The 19,043-nt window shown below is 34.0% G+C and overlaps 1 protein-coding gene across 1 annotated transcript in view; it reads right to left on the reverse strand.

Annotated features, from left to right (window-relative positions):
• Positions 1-15,237: 15,237 nt before the first annotated feature.
• LOC120077275 (sugar transport protein 14-like) overlaps positions 15,238-19,043 on the reverse strand; it is an 8,055-nt gene continuing 4,249 nt past the window's right edge. The window contains exons 4-5 of the mRNA XM_039031168.1: positions 17,243-18,230; positions 15,238-15,471 (exon numbers count right to left, since the gene is read on the reverse strand). Coding sequence (XP_038887096.1) covers positions 15,328-15,471; positions 17,243-18,230 — 1,132 coding nt within the window. The 3' untranslated portion in view covers positions 15,238-15,327. The remainder of the gene's footprint in view (positions 15,472-17,242; positions 18,231-19,043) is intronic.

A 19,043-nucleotide genomic window follows, 5' to 3' on the forward strand; every position in this document is an offset into this window, starting at 1 on the left:
ACTCCTTCCCGATTGTTAGGGTAAGTAGATAAATTGCTCCCTTAAGGGCTGATTTTAGGTCTTGAACAAAGTGGCACCATATCCTCTCCTAATCCGAGAAGAGTTATGTTATAGTTGGACTATAACTAATTGTTCATTAGAGGGATCAGTGGTACTTAAGGAGTTAGATGTAACTACAGGGGTAAAACGGTAATTTTGACCTAGTTGTACTTACGAACAATTTGTGATGGGTCATGCGCTATTGATTGGCTATATCCAATGGATATAGAAATATATCTATAATGTGAAGCGTGCAACTCTCAGTCTTTAGTGAAGTAACCGACAATTAATGAAGGTTGATTGATTTAATTATAGAGTTTAATTAATCAATCAAGTATCATTGGAGCTTCAATCTATAGGTCCATAAGGTCCCCTTATTCACTTAATAAGAATTGAAGAGAATCAAATTAATTTTAGATTAATTTGAATTGTCCAAATTAATTAAAGAGAATTAATTGTATGTGACACAATTAATATAATGTATATGATACATTATAATATAAAATTTTAGTGAAAGAAATAAATATTTGAATGTGATTCAAATATTATTTATATGAATATGATTCGTATAAAAACTATAGATTAAATTAATATGAATATGATTCATATTAATACTATAAGTTATATGAGAAAATAATAAACTATAGGTTATATGATATATGTTATATATATATTATTATTAAAAATTCAATTTTGAATTTTGAAAATTAAAAAAAGGGAGGGAGTTATTAACTCCTTCAACCCCCCTTTATCTCATATACATGAAACACAAAAGGATTGGAGATTAAGTTTTATTGATTATCTTCTTCATCCTGTTTCCTCTCTCTATAGAATTCTCTCGAATAAGAAATTCTCCTCTTCACCAAAATTAACACTCGGAAGCCCACACCTCTCTGTTGATTCTCACCTTGAGAATAACTCAGGTTCACTTGTGGTGGTGTCTCCTTGTTTTCGTCTATTGAGTTCATGTTGTTATGAATGCAAGACGAAGAAGGTCAGACCTGTTCACGATCTTGGCTGTGGAGAGGATACGTGAAAAGTTTAGTACTTCAAGGGTGAGTTTATGTTTGCTCTATCCTCTCTGTATTATATTTTAATAGAAGCATGCTTAAGAATAAATTGGTTTATCCTATTAGTTTCTATTGTTTGCATTGTAATTTTCTGTAAAACAAAATTAGAGACATAACGCATTAAATTACTTATACTTCGGGGAATTCAAATCCCTTCAATAATATGGTCAAAAGATGGGGCCCAGGTCAGTCTTTAATCTTGTGGCTGAGGCAAACCCACTTTTACATAGAGCCTGCTTCATGGGAAAGTTAATAGTCGATTAATTCAGGAAAACCAAAAATCAGCCTCGAGGGGATTGATAGAATCATTCCATGGATAATCTAAGATTTAGAATCCCAAAGCCTTTAAATCAAGGAAAACCGAAAATCAGCCTCAGAGGGCTTGATAGTGTCATTCCATGAATAATCTGGTGATTTAGAACCCTTGAGCCTTTAAAGCAAGGAAAGCTCAAAATCAACCCTAGAGGGCTGATAAGGTCATTTCATGGATAATTTAGGGATAGAAAACTCTAGAGCCTTTTAACCAAGGAAAGCCCAAAATCAGCTCGGGAACTTGAAAGGATCATTCCATGGATAATTTGGGAATTTAGAATTCGGAAGCCTTTAAACCAAGTAAAGCCCAAAATCATCCCCAAGGGACTTGATAGGATCATTTAGTAATCCTGGAGCATTTAAGATAAGGAAAGCTTGAAATCAGTTGATGAGCTTAATGGATCATTCCAAATAACTTTGAAAAGAAAAGGTCATCCTTTGAATTTCAACATTTGCTCGCCCAAAGCTCTGAGGTGCACATCTTGTGGGGTTGAGGCTATTAGAAAAATAGTACTCCCAAGTCGGGACCAATCAAGATCAAACTCGATGAATTTGTCCTTAAAATATCAATTGAGGAGTGGGACTAATGTTATGGGTCACTTTTGGACCAAGAATCATGAATCCGAGAGGGCAAACTTTTAAGTGTAAATTGAAATAATGACAGTCACGTGAGGACCAGAGAAGTGTAAGAAACGAGTCGATGGATCGAGGGAGGAAGAGACTAGGGAAAGGAAAGGCATTGAACCAAATGGCGCAACTTGCCCACCTCGGCCTTGGAGACCAAATCTGAGGCGAATGGTTTTGTCGGGCCAAATGGCCCAACTTGCCCTCCACGACCTCGGAGGGCAAGGCTGAGGTGAGCCTCTTTCCATCCCTGAGGGCCCACTTCTTTTGGGCCATGATTCAAGCTCCCTTAATCGGCCCAAACTTGCATTTTATAATTCCTCTTTGATTTGGAACCTTAGATCCACTTCACTATAAATAAGGGTTTATAGGCATCATTCAAGGTATGTTCTTCTTCTTACTTCTAGCTTCTCTTATCATTTATTAAATACTGATTTAAGCATCAGAGGTTCTATTGTAGACACCACATCGATTTTCTTCTTCTTTGTATTGTAGGCCATCTTTGTTTTCTAAACTATAAATTTATTGTTGTAGGTATGTAAAAGTTAGATGAATCTTTTATCTAGATTCTATCCTCAACAACACCTATAATAAATGCACTTGTCATCACTGACATCAATACTTGTACAGATACACCATGCATTTGTTGATTACACCCACCAAAGTTTGGGCAAATATCAAAGTTTAATGGCTAAAATTAATATTATTCACACAAACTGACAAATAAACATAAAACTTTTTAGGAAAGGGAATACACATGTCAATCAGATAACGAGAGTGGTTGAAAAACAACTTATGATATTAGACACGTCAATGCAAATACATCAACCATGGAATATTTCAGATTTTAAACTTACAAAGACCTACTAAATTTGAAACTACTTTTAAATTTATAATAATTTAATCGGTTGTACTTTTAAATTAGTAATAATTGAATCTATATTTCGTACAAATTTTCATCAAATTTAATAGTTAATTTTCTATATAACGATTTAGTCTTTATAATTTATAAACATATTTTATCCAAAATTAGTTTAACAGCTTACATGCTTAAAAAATTTCAGTCTTGATAGTATTTTGTACGATAAAGACTAAATTATTACAAGTTATAAAATATAAAGACTAAATTAATACAATTTATTAAAATTAAGGGACTAAATTGTTATAAACTTGAAAATATATATAGAAACTAAATTGTTATAAATTTCAAATATAAGATTTAAATCATTAACTACAAACGAAACTAAAATATTATTTTCATAAAAAATTAGAGACGAATAATTTTTAACCAATATAACAAGTGTGCAACTAAAGAGTTTAAACGAATGATCCCAAGTAAAAAGGAAAAAAAAAAAAGCCGATTAAATAATTTAAAATTTGATTACTTAATTCAATAAAGGTTTGTAAAATTATTAGGTTATCCTACTAACACATCATTCACCTGTGACAAATTTATTGAGTGGGTGAGTATAAAATAATATCATTATTTGATTGAGACTAATTTATAATTAATTTAATTTTAGTAATCCTTGACTAAAAATAAGAAAGTTCCAATCAAACACATACAAGTTTACCTAACTAATGAATGATGTGTCCATGAATATCTCATCTAAGATTACATGACTACCACTTTGCTTAAATTCTAGGAATTAGAACCTAATCTTTAATTAGAAAAAGTCCAATGTTGAATAGAATTTGATATAAAGAGTTTAATCTTCTTGAAATTCCATAAAAAGTTGTGTAAATCAGATATTAGAGAAGATATTTTGACAATTTTTTATTATAAAGTTAAGGGTAGCCGTCTAAAATTCCTCCTGCTCTTTGAACGTATAATTTTGTAGATTAGGTGAATATTTTGTTGTTTAATGTCATTTTATCGTGTAACTCAGTTTTTACTATTCCAGTGTTGAATGAAATTCCTTTTTACTCTTTGGATTAGGAATTATAAGTAGGGTCGAAGTTAAAAGAGGCACTTTCACTTTGCTTGATGTCGAAGTAATCCTTTACATGTGAAAGTGACGGTTAGAAATATAGCAATCAGGTCTAAAATATTTATAGATATAACACAATACAAAAACAATCCAACGTTGAAATCATATGAGCTGGGTCTAAATGGTCTTTTTACCGTTAAAAGTGAGGGCAATCGGATGAATGATTAAAATTAAAAGAGACTTTTGAAAAATAGCTAATCTTATTTTTTTTTTCTTGCAAAATAGCTAAATGAATAACTTCATCAATTTATTAGAGGTTTAAATGGACAAATATATCCCTACTGAAAATAAGCTACTAGCATATGGTTAAAAAGATTCAAATCTCAAACTAATGATGTGTTTAGATTACATTTTCGAGTGTTTAATTTAAAAAATAAGTTATTTTGAAAGAAATTAGAGCGTTTAGCATTCACTGAAAATGGATTTTTAAATGTATTTTAATCAATTTTTATATTTAAATAAAAATTAGTTTTTTGAAAAATATTTTTTTCTCAAGTCAATCCAAATGGAATCTAAATCTATCCAATAAAATCTACTAAATGTAACTGTATTAAATAATATTAAAAAATAATTAACACATTTTTTAGTCCAATATCGTGTACCACAAGATTCAAAACCTAAATTAAATCGACCAAATCAAACCTATCGATCTAAATCTAACTAAATAAAATAAACCATCTTTAACAACCTAATAAATATAAAAAAAAAAATAAACTTGCAAATTAGTTCTCAAATAATAGTGTATCAAAAGATTCAAAACCCTAAAAAGATCATCATGCTTGAAAACACGATCACATTTCTAGTACAAAATGGAAAGAAAATATTAAGTTAATATTATGAAATTCCATATTATCTCTCTTTTCTTCTACCTTATCCATAAATATCTCCAAGTTCATCATCTAATTCATCCTCCTTTTCTTAAACACGCTTGTTAGATGATGTATAATAAAATTTATTATCACTCATCTACTTAAATTTTTGAGTCAATTTGTGATTTAAGAAGACCTTTAACAATATCTACCATTAAATTTCAAGTTTTTTTTTAAAGAAAAATCTGAGAAAGATAAAGATTTCAATCTCTAACAACTCGTTTGATAACCATTTTGTTTTTTTGTTTTTTTAAAATTAAGTTTATATCATCCATGTTTCTAAATTCCAAAAAAAAAAAAAAAAAACAAAAACAACATTTTGGAAAGCTACTTTTTTAGTTCTCGAAATTTAGTTTCATTTTTAAACCATTTGTGAAAAGTAATAACAAAAGAAGAAATTTGGAGATGAAAGTATTGTCATAGATTTGATTTTCAAAAACAAAAACAAAATGGGTACCAACAAAAATCTTTTAAAAGTCTAAATGGTAATACTTTCAAGTTTTTTAATGAGGGTAAATAAGGGAAAAAATTCAAATGAAAAATTCTTCTTTAGCTATATTTTAGAAGATTTCTCTTGTAGACACATATAAATTTAGTCATCCATCTCAAATTTTCTTAAAAGCACCTATCATTGAATTTCCAACTTGGAAAAGTCTGAAGAGTTGTCCCCTTTAACTTGGATTCAAACAAATCTAAGTGGAAAATTATTTGGAATAAGAACCTCCTAAGGCTAATATTTGTGTGGAAATATTGTTCCCACTTGCGCTAATTTAATTAACAAAGGAATTGATGCTAACCTTTGTTGTCCTTTTTACAACAAAATGGAAGAAACTACTACTCATGTGATGTGAGACTATAAATTTTCTATGAAGATTTGGCTTTTCTTCCTCCCAAATTTATTCCTTTTTAAATGTATGGAGGATGAAAGGTGTTCAATCACAGACTCATCCAAAAGTTTAAGATCAATCTAATATTATATTATCTAATACTACCCCTCATTTGTGTGCGATGAAAATCGATATGAATGGGAGAGAAAATAACATTGCACGGATTTGAATACAAAACTCTAAGACCTCCTACTCTTATACCGTGTTAAATCACCGATTGACTTAAAAGTTGATGGGTGAAAGTTAATTTAATACCATACCATCTAGTAGGAGAAGTCCTTGTTGTTAACAAAAATAGAATAGATTAACCCTAGGATCATTCATGCCAAATTGTAAAGAATAACATATCGAATTCCACTAAAAATTTGATGATTGATATAAGGATCTCTCTAGATGGGATTCAAGAAAGATTGTGTATTGTTTTGGTATTTTTTTTTTGTGGACCATAACCCTAAGATCTCTATATATACTAGTTCAATTAGGGTTTTCATTAAAGCTTAATTATCTAAGAATGAGCTTCTACTAAGTTCGTATTCAATTAAGAATTCTAAAACCTTAATTATTAATAAAATAATTCAATATGATAAAATATTAATTCATATACATAATCCTTATTTTCACTACGTATTATTATTTAAATACGTCTAGATCACTATTGAAATTGCATTTTAGAAAATGCAAATGATCAAAGATATGAGAAGCTCCACTATTTTTTTGTGCGGTGCCAATGGGGCTTCAGAAATCATATCAATATTTAATGGTGCCACAACTTGACAGATTAGAGCTTAGAGAGCTATTCCATTTCTGGTTTGTTCTCACCCCTCTAATGTTAATAAAAGTTAAAAGTAATTGTATTTTCATGAATAATAATTAAATATATAATAATATTTTTAAAAATTATAAATACAGTAAAATCTATCCGTGATAGACTCTATCGTACTTCGAGAGTTTATCTAAATTTTGTTATATATACAAATTTTTTTTATATTGTATTGTATTTGTTAATACTTTAGATATTATTGCTATATTTATAACTGTTCAAGAAATTACGTGGAGCTTCGAAATTCCAAGGCCCATTTACACTTCCTAGCCCATTTGAAACAAACTTGCCCACCACTTTATTGATGGAGGTGTGATGCTCAAAACAACAGTTGTATACTTAAAAAGAGAAGTCGTGGGTTTGCGAGTGTGAGATTTGATATAGAAGAAGAAAAAAAATCATGAGCAGCTTTGTGTGAGTTTTCAGAGATTGTTGTGTTTCTGTAATAGCATTTGTTCTCCAATTAAGAGTTTTTAGTCATCGTAATCGGTTTGTGAGCCTTTTTAAAAAAGAGAAGGAACAGAAATCATTCTGGAACGTTGTATGGTCTTGTATTTTTCTCCACAGCTATTTTAGTAGAATTTGCATTAATAAAGAGAGCTAGATATAGCCTACACTAGATGAACCAGTAAAAACTGAGTATCATCTTCCTTCTAACTTGATGAAAAAAAGGTGAGTGTTAGAATTGTAGTAAAACCCGACACTTGAAAAGAAACTGTAGAGCTCCAAAGCAAACTAAGGAGAATGAAGCTAGTACAAGTGTGGTTATAGATGAGGTTTAGGATATTTTGGCTCTCAATTGAGAGCACTCATGACACCACATGGATGTTGGATTCAAGTCCATCGTTTCGTACTAAAGGTTAATGGGAAGGTGTTTCTTGTTGATTTATGGAATCGAAAAGTTGTTGGGACCTTCGATCACCCAATTAAATTTATAATACCGATCTATAACTACTAATAAATGTTGTATTAGTAGAAGATCAGGTCGATCTATAGGGAGATAACTTCGTATAAATTAATTTCCTTGTTAAAGCAATAATGGGAGTTTGGTATGGAGAGAGAAAACAGAAGGCTGAAAGATAAAGAAAGATAAAAGTGATTGAAGACTTGGTCATAAAAATATAAACATTTTAGCTATACAAATTGGATTATGCCAAATACAACTTCGATCGCAAGTAAGTTAGATGTCCAATCTATGAAAATTTATCTTTTTTTTGGGGAATGGCAAAGTGAAAATTACTCGGAAAATGCTTTCTTTGCTTCTTAATTAGAATTATTTTTATTAGATTTAATGTGTTTGCTAGTTTTTTTCAGAGAATTATCAAGAAAACAAGTGGCGGAAGTCAAAAGAACCAAACCAACCAAATCTCCAAGGAAAAGCGCAAAAATAAGTCAAGTTACAAAGAAAGTACGCAGCGTTGTGGCACTCTGTCACGCTGACTCAAACGTGGCATTGGGCACTAGTGTCGTGACACTCTATCATAACATTACAGACGCTACGACAACACACCCATCCAAGGTTTTTTTTTTTTTTGGTAGGGCAGCACCACGACGCCAGCTTTCCTTATTTGACAAAATATGCAATTTTGGCAATAGAATTCTTCAGCAACCTCAATGATGAAATTTCAGAGCCCTAAAGTGTGTTTATGCTGCAAAAGAGAGTAGAGAGTATGAGGGATTTATTTTGGAGGTCGTTTGAGTTCCTAGAGCAGATAAAAAAGCAACATAATAGAGTAGCATATACATAAAGCAAGATAACAATGTCATTGAAATAGAACATAACATTCTGAGAGACAAACCACAACAACAAAGAAAAAAGGAATAAATTTAGAAACCACTACACCATACAACAACAACATTTAAAATTATGTTCTTCTTTTTCTCCCCTTTTTGGCCATGCTTAAAAAACAATTAGAGAAGATTTGATCCGGGGAGACATCGTCAAACATCTACATCGTCATCTTGTGCATTAGAGCTTTCACCCTGATCAGGATTGTCCAAAGCACTATGGAGTAAATTCAACATATCATCCACCTCAGTTTTAGGAGCATAAATATTTTGAGCCAAAATGGCAAGATCTTTTTATTCATTCGCCAGCATATGCATCACCTTTTTCCTGCATGGAGTGTGAAACCCGGATTTCCATTATTCCTATTTAAGCAGGTGGTTAAGGAAATTAACTAAGTGAAAGTTAAATTCTATGTTGAAGTGAAGGAAATTTCTAAGTGTTGAATAGATTTTCCTTGAGTAGCTTTGAGTTAAGCTTTAATTGATGAAAAAATTGACTAGGTTTTAGACTAGGCATTGCTATGCGTTGGCCATAAGATCTTGGAAAGATTACTTAGGCAAAGGGAGAAGAAAAAGTGTGAATTTGGAAGTTTGACTTTTGGGGAAAAACTTGGAAAATTGGCTAAGTATAAACCTATATGATGGATGCGTTGGATGCATTGGATGCGTTGGATGATTTATTCGTTGGATACGATGGATGCGTTGGAAGGGTGGTATACGTCCATACGGCTGAAAGAAGAAAGTTGAAAGTGATGCGTTGGAAGGTTGGGATGGCACGAGGGTCAGCGGTGCAAAGGGCATGCGGACGCAAGGGTGTGCGAGGGTGCGGGGTCAGGCATGCGCTGGAGGGTGGCATGCGGCCGTCCCATGCGTCAGTGCCAAGCGCCCATGCGTCGATGCTGCTGAGCAACCTATGCGTCGATGACGAGCGAGCTATGTATTGATGCTAAGCAACCGTCCTATACGTCGAGGTCGTATGACCATACTATGCATTGGAAGTTGACGATGGCATGCATGATGGGTATGTTGGACATAGGCCATGCGATGGGCTAGGTTGGACGCATGGTGGTTGGCTCTTGCGATGGTTAAGGCTAGCGATGACTAAGTAAATTGGGTTGTGATGGTGCTGTGTTGAAAACCAAGGGGAACCAAGGGTTGCTATACGTTGATTACATACTATGCGTTGATGACCTACTATGCGTTGATGATTACACTATGCATTGATTATAGACTATGCATTGAAGGCCAACTATGCGTTGATGGCATACTATGCATTGAACAACCAAGAGTTTGTGGACGCATATGAAGGATGATCTCATATGGAGGACGTCATTCGGACATGTGGCAAGTTAGGAGGAAATCTTAAGCCTTATGCAAATTAGGTGGATGCATAAGAAGACATGTAAAATTTGAGGGATATGTGTTGGTGAAAGGAGAAGGAGACACTTTGGCTTGCGCTGATGTAAGAATGCGTTGATGGTGTGAGGAAAAGACACTTGAACATGTGGCCAAGTAGGAGGTGTCGGCCGTGGAACAATCTTGGACGCCTATGAATAGGGCCAAGGATTTCAGATGAGAACTCAAATTCTCTTCAAATGACACAAAGAAGAGTTTGTGAGGATTAATTGGGAGAAGATTATGCATTGATAGAAGAACTCATGCGTTGGTAGCAAGACCATGTGTTGGTTAAGAAGTTCCAAAAAGGGAGATGCTGTCGGGTAGAAAAGACAGGAAGTAGCATCAATTTGGAATGAGGAGTTCTCCCGAAATACTCGTGTGTTTGATGTGAATTCCAAAGCCATCTAAAATCTAAAAGAATCTGGTTTTCAGGGTAGGGCTTCCGGAGAAGAAGCTCCAAGGAATCGGGCTGGAAAGTGAGGACAAGACAGAAGGGTCGAGCTGTTGGGAAAGCTGAGCCAGTCTTGATATTTTGATGATTCCGGCCAAACCACAAGGAGTTATGTGCTAAGATTTTATGGTTTTTGAGACATTTTAAAACATGTTTGCAGAAGGAAGTATCTTAAAATAAGTTTTATAACTATGAGTAATCTGAGCATTAAGTTGAATCTGGATCGTAGGGTTCAAAAGGGAGCCCGAGGTGACCAAGGAACTTCTAAAGAGAAGGGTTCCTAAATGATCAAGGTGAGTGGTTATTGTGTGTTGTATTGTTTATATAATTTCTATATATAGGTAAATATATATAAGGAATAATGTTAAATTGACATGATCAGAGATATATGTTTATTTGATTACTATGCTTGTTAAAATATTGTTTGTATGTTTGTTTTGGAAACTGAAGTTGTACCCGGGGTATATATAGTTAGCGTGCTTGAAAAGGTACTTAGTGGGAAAATATAGTCGGCTTCAGTCGACGAGAAATGATAGTCGGTGACGACCGACGACAAATTTAGTCAAGTTACCTAAGCATAGCTAGCGAGAAAATAGTCGATGTGCACATTGGCGGGATAATAGGGTACAGAAAAAGTTTCCTCAGGAATTATTGTTGTCTTAGTATACGTGTGAAAGTACTGGGAAAAATGTAATATCATGCCAGGGATAACCAATGGTAAAACTGGGGATATTTTTATTATGTGATATACAGCGGTCAAGTTGGGGTTGATTGTTTTAACCAGTGGTCGAGCTGAGGATTGTTCAGCGGTTTGGCTGGAAAACAATATTGAACTTGTGGTAATGTTCTTGTTGACTATGCATTACTTTCCAAAAGTATATTTCTGTTGACAAAGTTATTTGTTTATCTAAAGGCACCACTCACTGGGCTTTATAGCTCATGTTTTCTATGTTTTATGTCCCCCCTCCCCCAGGTAGTGAAAAGCCACAGTTACACTTTCGTAGGGTTTTACAGTTGTTCTTGTAAACTTTGTTATTAAGTCTTGGAGTTTTATAAATGTTACGTTGTTGTAATAAAATGGGTCTACTTAATCAGTTGTTGAATTTGTTCATTGGTATCAGAGTTATTTCCGCAAGAGTTATTAAGTAGTAAGTGTCAACAAAAGGGTTGATAACTGCTGCAGTCATGCCATTTCACAGGCTCAGAGGGTAGTCTGGGGCGGGTGTGATATCTAAGGATAGGATCTAGGCTTAGGAAAGTTAGGTTAGAATCTAGGCTCGGGAGAGTTAGATTAGAACGTATAATCAAGAGATAGAAGCTTAGGAATAAGCAATGTTTGCTATTAACGCATCGCATGCATCCTAGAGATAGGATATGATTGTGTGCGGTCACCTTGCCTTTATGCATCTTGCATCATCGCATAGGACAAGAGTCGAGACTTAAGAATAATCTCTATAGACACTTTTGCATTCAGCACATGCATCCTAGACTTAGGAGCATCGCATTTGCATTGTAAAATGACTTGTTGTGCATGATTGTAACATGATTGCATAGTCTGACGCATTCCCAAGTAACGCTAGCTAAAGACCTTCTCAACCCGTTCATTCGCATACTCAGTGCATCTATCACACAATCAGAATTTTCTCAAATCCACCGCATTTGTTTATTTTTCATTACCGCAATCAACAACAAACCAACAATTAATTAAGTTACCGGTTACTGCAAGGTTTTCTAAAAATTACAATCGCAACCTGTTTTCACAAGTGCCTGAGTTCGACCCTGCACTTACCAGGAACTCAGTGGAGTTTACACTTGGATTCCACTGAGAAAACTTGAGTGCTCAACGCATTTTTCACCATCGTATTTCATCCACTATTCCATATCATAAAATAACGCATCAGGCATCTGCCACTAAGTTATGTCTTCCTGGTTTGTACGTCTAGGTGAAGTCGAATTCTGCAAAGAATTTCTACCACCTTGCCTGTTTGGGTGTCAACTTCTTCTGGAATAATACTAGGGTACCGAAGGAAGCTTTGGAAGGTTGGATGAATCCTGCCTCCAACTAGTTTAATTGAGTTCGAAGTTCGACCAATTCTCAGGGGCTCATGTGGTAGGGTGCCTTGGCCGGTGGCCTAGTTCCAGGTTCTAACTCAATCTTGTGGTCTATGGCCCACCAGGGAGGAAGTGACCTTGGCAATTCTAGAGGCATTACATCTGCGAATTCACCAAGGATTTTGGCCACCAGGAGGGGGACTTCCTCTAACCTGTGTGGCTTTGTCTCTAACAGGGTCACCACATAAGTAAGCAATCCTTGCTTCAACTCGGCTTTTATCTGTTGTGCTGACATCAATTTATGTCTTTGTGGGCCATCCACCTTAATCTCCATCATAGGTACAAAACAAGGGGTCGTCTCCATAGAGACCAGCACCACGGTTAGGTAAGGCATAAGGGACACCTTTTCCTTGGCTATGAACTCCATTCCTAGTATCACATCAAAGTCATCGAGAGGCATAATGGTGAATTGGCTCTGAGCCTTCCAAAGCCCAAATTCTAATGTGACCACGGCCTGGCCTCTTGTAAGTCTTGTCAAGGAGTTGACAATCTTGATAGAAGTCCTGCATTTTGAGACCGTCACTCCCAACTCATTGATCAACCTTGTAGCTATAAAGTTTCTTGTGGTGTTGGAGTCCAGAATGGTAGCCACACTTACCGTGTTCACCAGAACATAGACATACATAAGCCCCTAGGAAAGTAGTGCTTAGGTGAGGGAGGCTTCAGCCTCTCTAGCTACAGGGTCAGTGAAGCACGTATAGGTGGTCACCTCGTGATTCACTAGCTTCCTATCCTTGAACTTTGAGCTTCCCATTCCCTTGCCAGTAGAACTCCAGGAATGCTCTCCTGGAGGGGGATTGTTACCCCCTGGGTCTTGTCATACTCTCTTGCATGTCCAATAGTGCATCTCCCATTTTAGGGGCTAGATAGGAGTGCACGTTATGGGTAGTAACAAAATGTGGGCTCTAATACCACTTATCATAGGGCGGAATCGCGACTATGCATATAGTCTAAAATTTTTCCCATAAGGCATCAAGGCAACCTTGATCGGCCTACAATTTGGACTTGGTTTTTCTCCAAACAGCAACCTACTAAGTTTCACGAACCCTAGAGTGGGTTGTGTGGCTAGCTCATGTATAGAAGGATGGAAAGAGTACACTTGTTAAAATAACTCTTTATTCTCAAAGGGTTATGAAAACCACAACACAAAAAGCATTAATTACAAGATCCTCTCTTTAGAAAGTTTACAATTTAAGAGCAATTCACTAACCGCCTAAGTGAACTCAAATGAAATGTGATGTCTTGACAACCCCAAGACTATCACTATCTATATAGGTGGGAGGAGCCTAAAATGGTGGAAGTAGTGGGAGAGTGGCCCAAGTGGGGTTTAACCATCCACTTCCCTTAACTTTGGGAAACTACCCATATCCCACGTTCCTTTCCTTTTAGGGAGAGGACATGTCCACCAATTCCTCTATTTTAGCTCCCATGACCCCACTTATTAAATTTAGAACACTGCTACCTTATTTTGTAGGAAACCATTAACCCATTAAGTGAGTCCTTGTCTTTAGAAGCCTTCTTCAACGTGTACCTCATCTCATGCTAGACTCATGATCTTCACACATTTGAGAATAAACGGGAAAAATCGGGTCCAAATTGTAGGCTGGTCAAGGTTACCTTGACACCGCACAAGAAAAATTTAGACTATACGCACAGTCGTGTCCCATCATGGACCTTTAAAGCTCATTCTCTCTTCTCAAGACCATGATTTCCTTATGCACATGTAGTCATGTGTTCCCCTAAGCTGCAATGTAAATTCAAAGATCACGTTTAACTTAGTGTTGACTCTTTCTTCGTAGTCCTCAATGACATTCTCGAGAGACTGGATTCTCTGTTGAGAGTCGACAATGATCTGGAGAACTAATTGACTTATTATTATAAATGTTCATTTACCCCGCAAGGTCGGGGACCCGCCCTGTAAAAGACGGAATGTGAGTTTATAAACTTATATTATGTGAGTTTATAAACTCACATTTTGAATTTCGACTTAAATGTTGTAATATTTAAGTGGACAGTTTAAACTTATAATATTTGATTTTTTTAAAAAAAATCATAGGATTACATATTTTAATTATACCTTTGCATATAAAATATTATTGTTTTTTGAAGAAATTTTATAGTGTTTATTTTTAATTAAAAAATTGTATTGGAATAACGATTTAATATACAAAATTTTATAAGGTTGAGAATAAAATTTTACAAAATGAATAAATTGAAAAAAAATACAAATGAAGAAATTTTTTCCAGTGGGGATATCCCCTCCTCGATCCCCACAAGGAATTTCACAGGGATGGAGATTGAAATGGGGGCGGAGATGGGAAGAGGGGAATTTTATATATAAACTTGAATTTTACATCTAATAGAACATGTTCAAAACTTTAAAATTCGTGTCCAGTAGATTCATGAATTTTAAAACATATATCAAGACGATTGAATATGTGTAATCTAACCAATAAATAAATTTTTTAAAAAAATCCAATATGGCTTCTGAAATTTTCTCACACAAATATATAATATAACAACCATACACAATGTCTAAGCCAACAATAAAATTAACTCAAAGCACACATGTTCAAATTTTACTAATATACTAAACCCTAACATAAAAGGGAAAAAGAACTTTCAAATAAATTAAAAAGTTCCCTAAAAAAGAAAAGAAAAATACCTAAACTTGAAGTACTTCGGTTGCAGGCTTTTCTTCATCTTCTCTAACAAACCTCTTCCAAAAAGGATGATTTTCCCAAAGAAGATAAATATCTTCGATAGGAACTTGCTTGGTTTCAGGCAAGAGAAAGTAAATGAAGCAACTCATGAGGAATATCAAAGATGCAAAGAGAATGAAAATACCGTAGCGAAGATGACACATTGCAGCCAGAAAGCACTGAGCAATGAGCGCTGTGAAGAAAAGGTTTACACAGACCACAATGCTTTGGCCGGCGGATCTTGTTTCCAATGGAAATAGCTCACTAGGAACTAGCCATCCTAATGGGCCCCATGACCTTCCGTACGCTAAAACGAATAGCCAAATCACGCACACTAGCAATATGCTTACGCCTTTCGATAGCTCCTTTCCTTGTCCCAAGTTTATTTTCAGTGTTATCGCCCGCTATCTGAAGTATTTCAAATTTATGTCCAATTTCAATCGTTGTTATGATTTAAGTAGTCTCATTTAATAACTTATTCGAATTAGTCTTTTTTTAGCCTCTAATAAATACGATATAAGAATGCAAAGAATTTGAGCATCAACCAACATACGGGCATTGTTGCATCCTCAACTATGCCCATCTTTTTGGGTCTATCTATTCAAGTAGGACGAACACTAACTATCGTAGAAGCTTTTTAAAATATCTATACTATATAATTAATTTAGTCTAAATATTGGACCCTCGTCGTGAAAGAAGTAATGAAAGGGAAGCTCCCGATCAAACCGCCTCTAGATTTATTCATAAGATTGTAAATAAATATCTTAAAGGAAATATCTAGAAATATCTTAAACTTTTTTTTAGGTTCCAAGAAATTTTGGAGAATTTCTTTAGATCGGGATAATCTCAGGTAAATATTTAAAAGAGTTTAGATCTTAGAAAATAGAAAATCCTCCTATTTGAGCCATGAATCTCACACCTATAAATAGGAGGTATGGCTCCATAGGTCAAAAAAGCAAAAAAATGAAGAAAGAAAGAAAGCCATGAAAGTTAGACAAATTCAAAGTAGAAAGGTGAGTGAGTGAGTTTTGAGAGAGTGAAAAAATACTCTCAGTAGATTCCATCTTGGTATATTTTTTATAAAAATTTCTTTCATCCGAGTGATTGTCTCTTCTTTTGTGTCAAATTCTTCAACACTATCTAGTTACAATTTGTCACTTGACAAATTTTCTTTTCTTCTTTCCATTCTTAAATATTTTTTTGGTTATTTTTAACTTCAATTTGGAGGAGGTTACTTCATTTAATAAGAAAAATATTCTTTATAGAATAATACCAATTTAATTGCCTAACCACAATTTATCATACGATTCATATAAGTATTCCTCTTGTCATAAGAGTTACTAAAAGATATCGGGAGTTATATACTAGAAAAGATAATTAAAAAAAATAATAATAATAATAACCATTTTTTTTTTTTTTTAACTATTCTCTCCATATTCACATGGGTCCTCAGTTCCCTTTCAAAATATATATTTTTACTTTTAAATGCCGAGACCGCTATATTTATAATATAAGCATAGACTTCAAACTACGTCAATAATTTGTGAACAAAATCATAATCTATATATTGGAAAATTTATGGATTAAAGTGGGTATTTTTTAAAGTTTTGTCAACCAAAATTTAAAAGTTCAGAATAAATTTAAAAGTTTAAATGCTATAATAGATAATTTAAATTCAAGAAAAATAATGTTTTTTTTTCTATTTTAGATTTCTAAATTTTAAAATGTTACCATTTTTTTAATATATAAAAAAATTGTTACCTATTTAATACAAATTAAAAAAGAAAAACCTTTGACAAAATGAAAGGAAATTATTTTAAATAATAAAACTGTTGAAAATATTTTTAAATATACCTAAATATGACAGTTTATTAGTGATAAACACTGATAGACATCCACTATTGATAGATGAGAATAGTATAAGTGTCTACAACTAATAGACAATGACATTTCGCTATATTTTTATATTTAAAATCAGTCCAAAATGAAATTAATTTTAAAAATTTAGGATGGTTTCAAATAATGAAAAAAAGTCGACATAAATATTTTCGAAAGTGTTACCATCTAAAACAATTCCCCGATGTGTATTTGTTTTCCATTTTCTTTTTTTTGTAAAAAAAATAATTATATCCATTGTGAATTAAGAATAGATTGGACAAAGTACAGGAAGGAACATTACCATGCAGACGAACATTTCAAATCCAGCTTCAAGGAAGAATTTCCTCCTCCAAAACTTATCCACAAGAAACATTGAAATCAGCGCCGCAACAACCAAAGCTCCGCTTGTGAACGCAGATGAATACAGAGACGCCGCCGATCCAAACCCTAAACTCAGCAGAATCACAGGAGCGTAAAACAGAATCGAATTGTTCCCCGTAAGCTGCTGAAACGCCGGAATCCCAACCGCTCCGATGATCAATTGCGGCCGGTTCTTCCTCCGCAGTAAATTCCTAAACGGATTCTTCACAGCCCTAGCCGCATTGCTCGCATCAACAAGATCCGCAAATTCCGCTTCGATATTCGCAGTTCCTCGAATCTTCTCAAGAACTCTTCTCCCTTCCTCTAATTTCCCCTGTTCCACGAGACTATTAGGCGTTTCAGGAAGAAACAAACCGCCAATGAACATTATTGCCGCGGGAAACATCGCTAACCCTAACGACAATCGCCATCCCCATGGATGAATCTTCTCTGTTCCGTAATTGATGAAATTGGCTATCAGAATCCCTAGGCAAGTGGTTAATTGGAATAATTGGTTCACTCGGCCTCGGATTTTGGCCGGAGCAATTTCGGAAAGGTATAATGGAACGGCCTGGTTGCCGAATCCGATACCGATTCCGAGGAGGATTCGGCCGATGATGAGCATAGCGATGTTGATTGCGACGGCGTTGATTAGGCCGCCGAGGAAGGAGACGGATCCGACAAGAATGCTTGCACGACGGCCATGTTTTCTGGTGATGTGAGAAGAGAAGAAGGTGGAGAGGAGACCGGCGAAGTAAAGAGAGGAAGTGAAGCGAGTGAGGATTTGATCGTCGTATTTGCAGTAATCTGTTTCTTTGAAATGAAGTTGTTTGCGTTTGTAGACTTTTGGGAAGAATTGCTTCAGAAAGTCGTCCATGGAAGTTACTCCACCTGAAATCCGCCATTGCAGCTTCTGCTTCAGAATTTTTCTTGTTTTCAGAAAATTGTTTCAATTACTTATTTTTCAGTAACTGTTTGATTTTATTATTTTTATTATGAAAATTAAATTTATTTCATCGTGTAGGGATAAATGGTTAGTCGAATTCTAAAAACAAGTATATTTTTTTGAAAATTATTATAGACTTAATTTTAAAAATAAAAAATAAAATATTAACAAACAACACCTTATTTTTGGAACACTTAAATTAAAAATTTTGTATTTAGAAATTTTTACTTGAGCCTATTTAGTCAACTTTTAAAATTGGTATTTCTTTTAAAATCATCAATCATGTTATTTTATTATCGATAATTTTATTTGATTTTTGTCTTAATACTTTAAAAATATTTATTTTCATTTTCGATGGTCAACTTTTGAACTTTAAGTAATTATTTTAAATAAAAAAATATTGAAAATATTTTCAAATATAACAACATGTTACTATTTAGTTATAAATAGTGACATTGTGATATATTTATAAATATTTTGATTTATTTTGTTATATTTAAAAATACCCTTGACTTTCAAAAAAGTGACATTTTTAATACCCTAAAAATGGAAAATAAGAGATTGAATCAAAGTTAAAAATACGTGCCAAAATGAATATTTAAAAATATAACTACCAACATGATCACTTTAAAAAAAAAAAAAAATTGTAAAGACTAAAATAGTGTTGTTATACTATAACTTTGAAATTTAGGCCACGTTTATAATCTATCTCATTTTTATTACTATTACCTAAATATAACAATAAATGTAACAAATTAACTTTTATATAGTTACAGTAAAAATAATGAATTCCACG

This window comes from Benincasa hispida, chromosome 5, assembly GCF_009727055.1.
Source record: "Benincasa hispida cultivar B227 chromosome 5, ASM972705v1, whole genome shotgun sequence".
Taxonomy (NCBI): domain Eukaryota; kingdom Viridiplantae; phylum Streptophyta; class Magnoliopsida; order Cucurbitales; family Cucurbitaceae; genus Benincasa; species Benincasa hispida.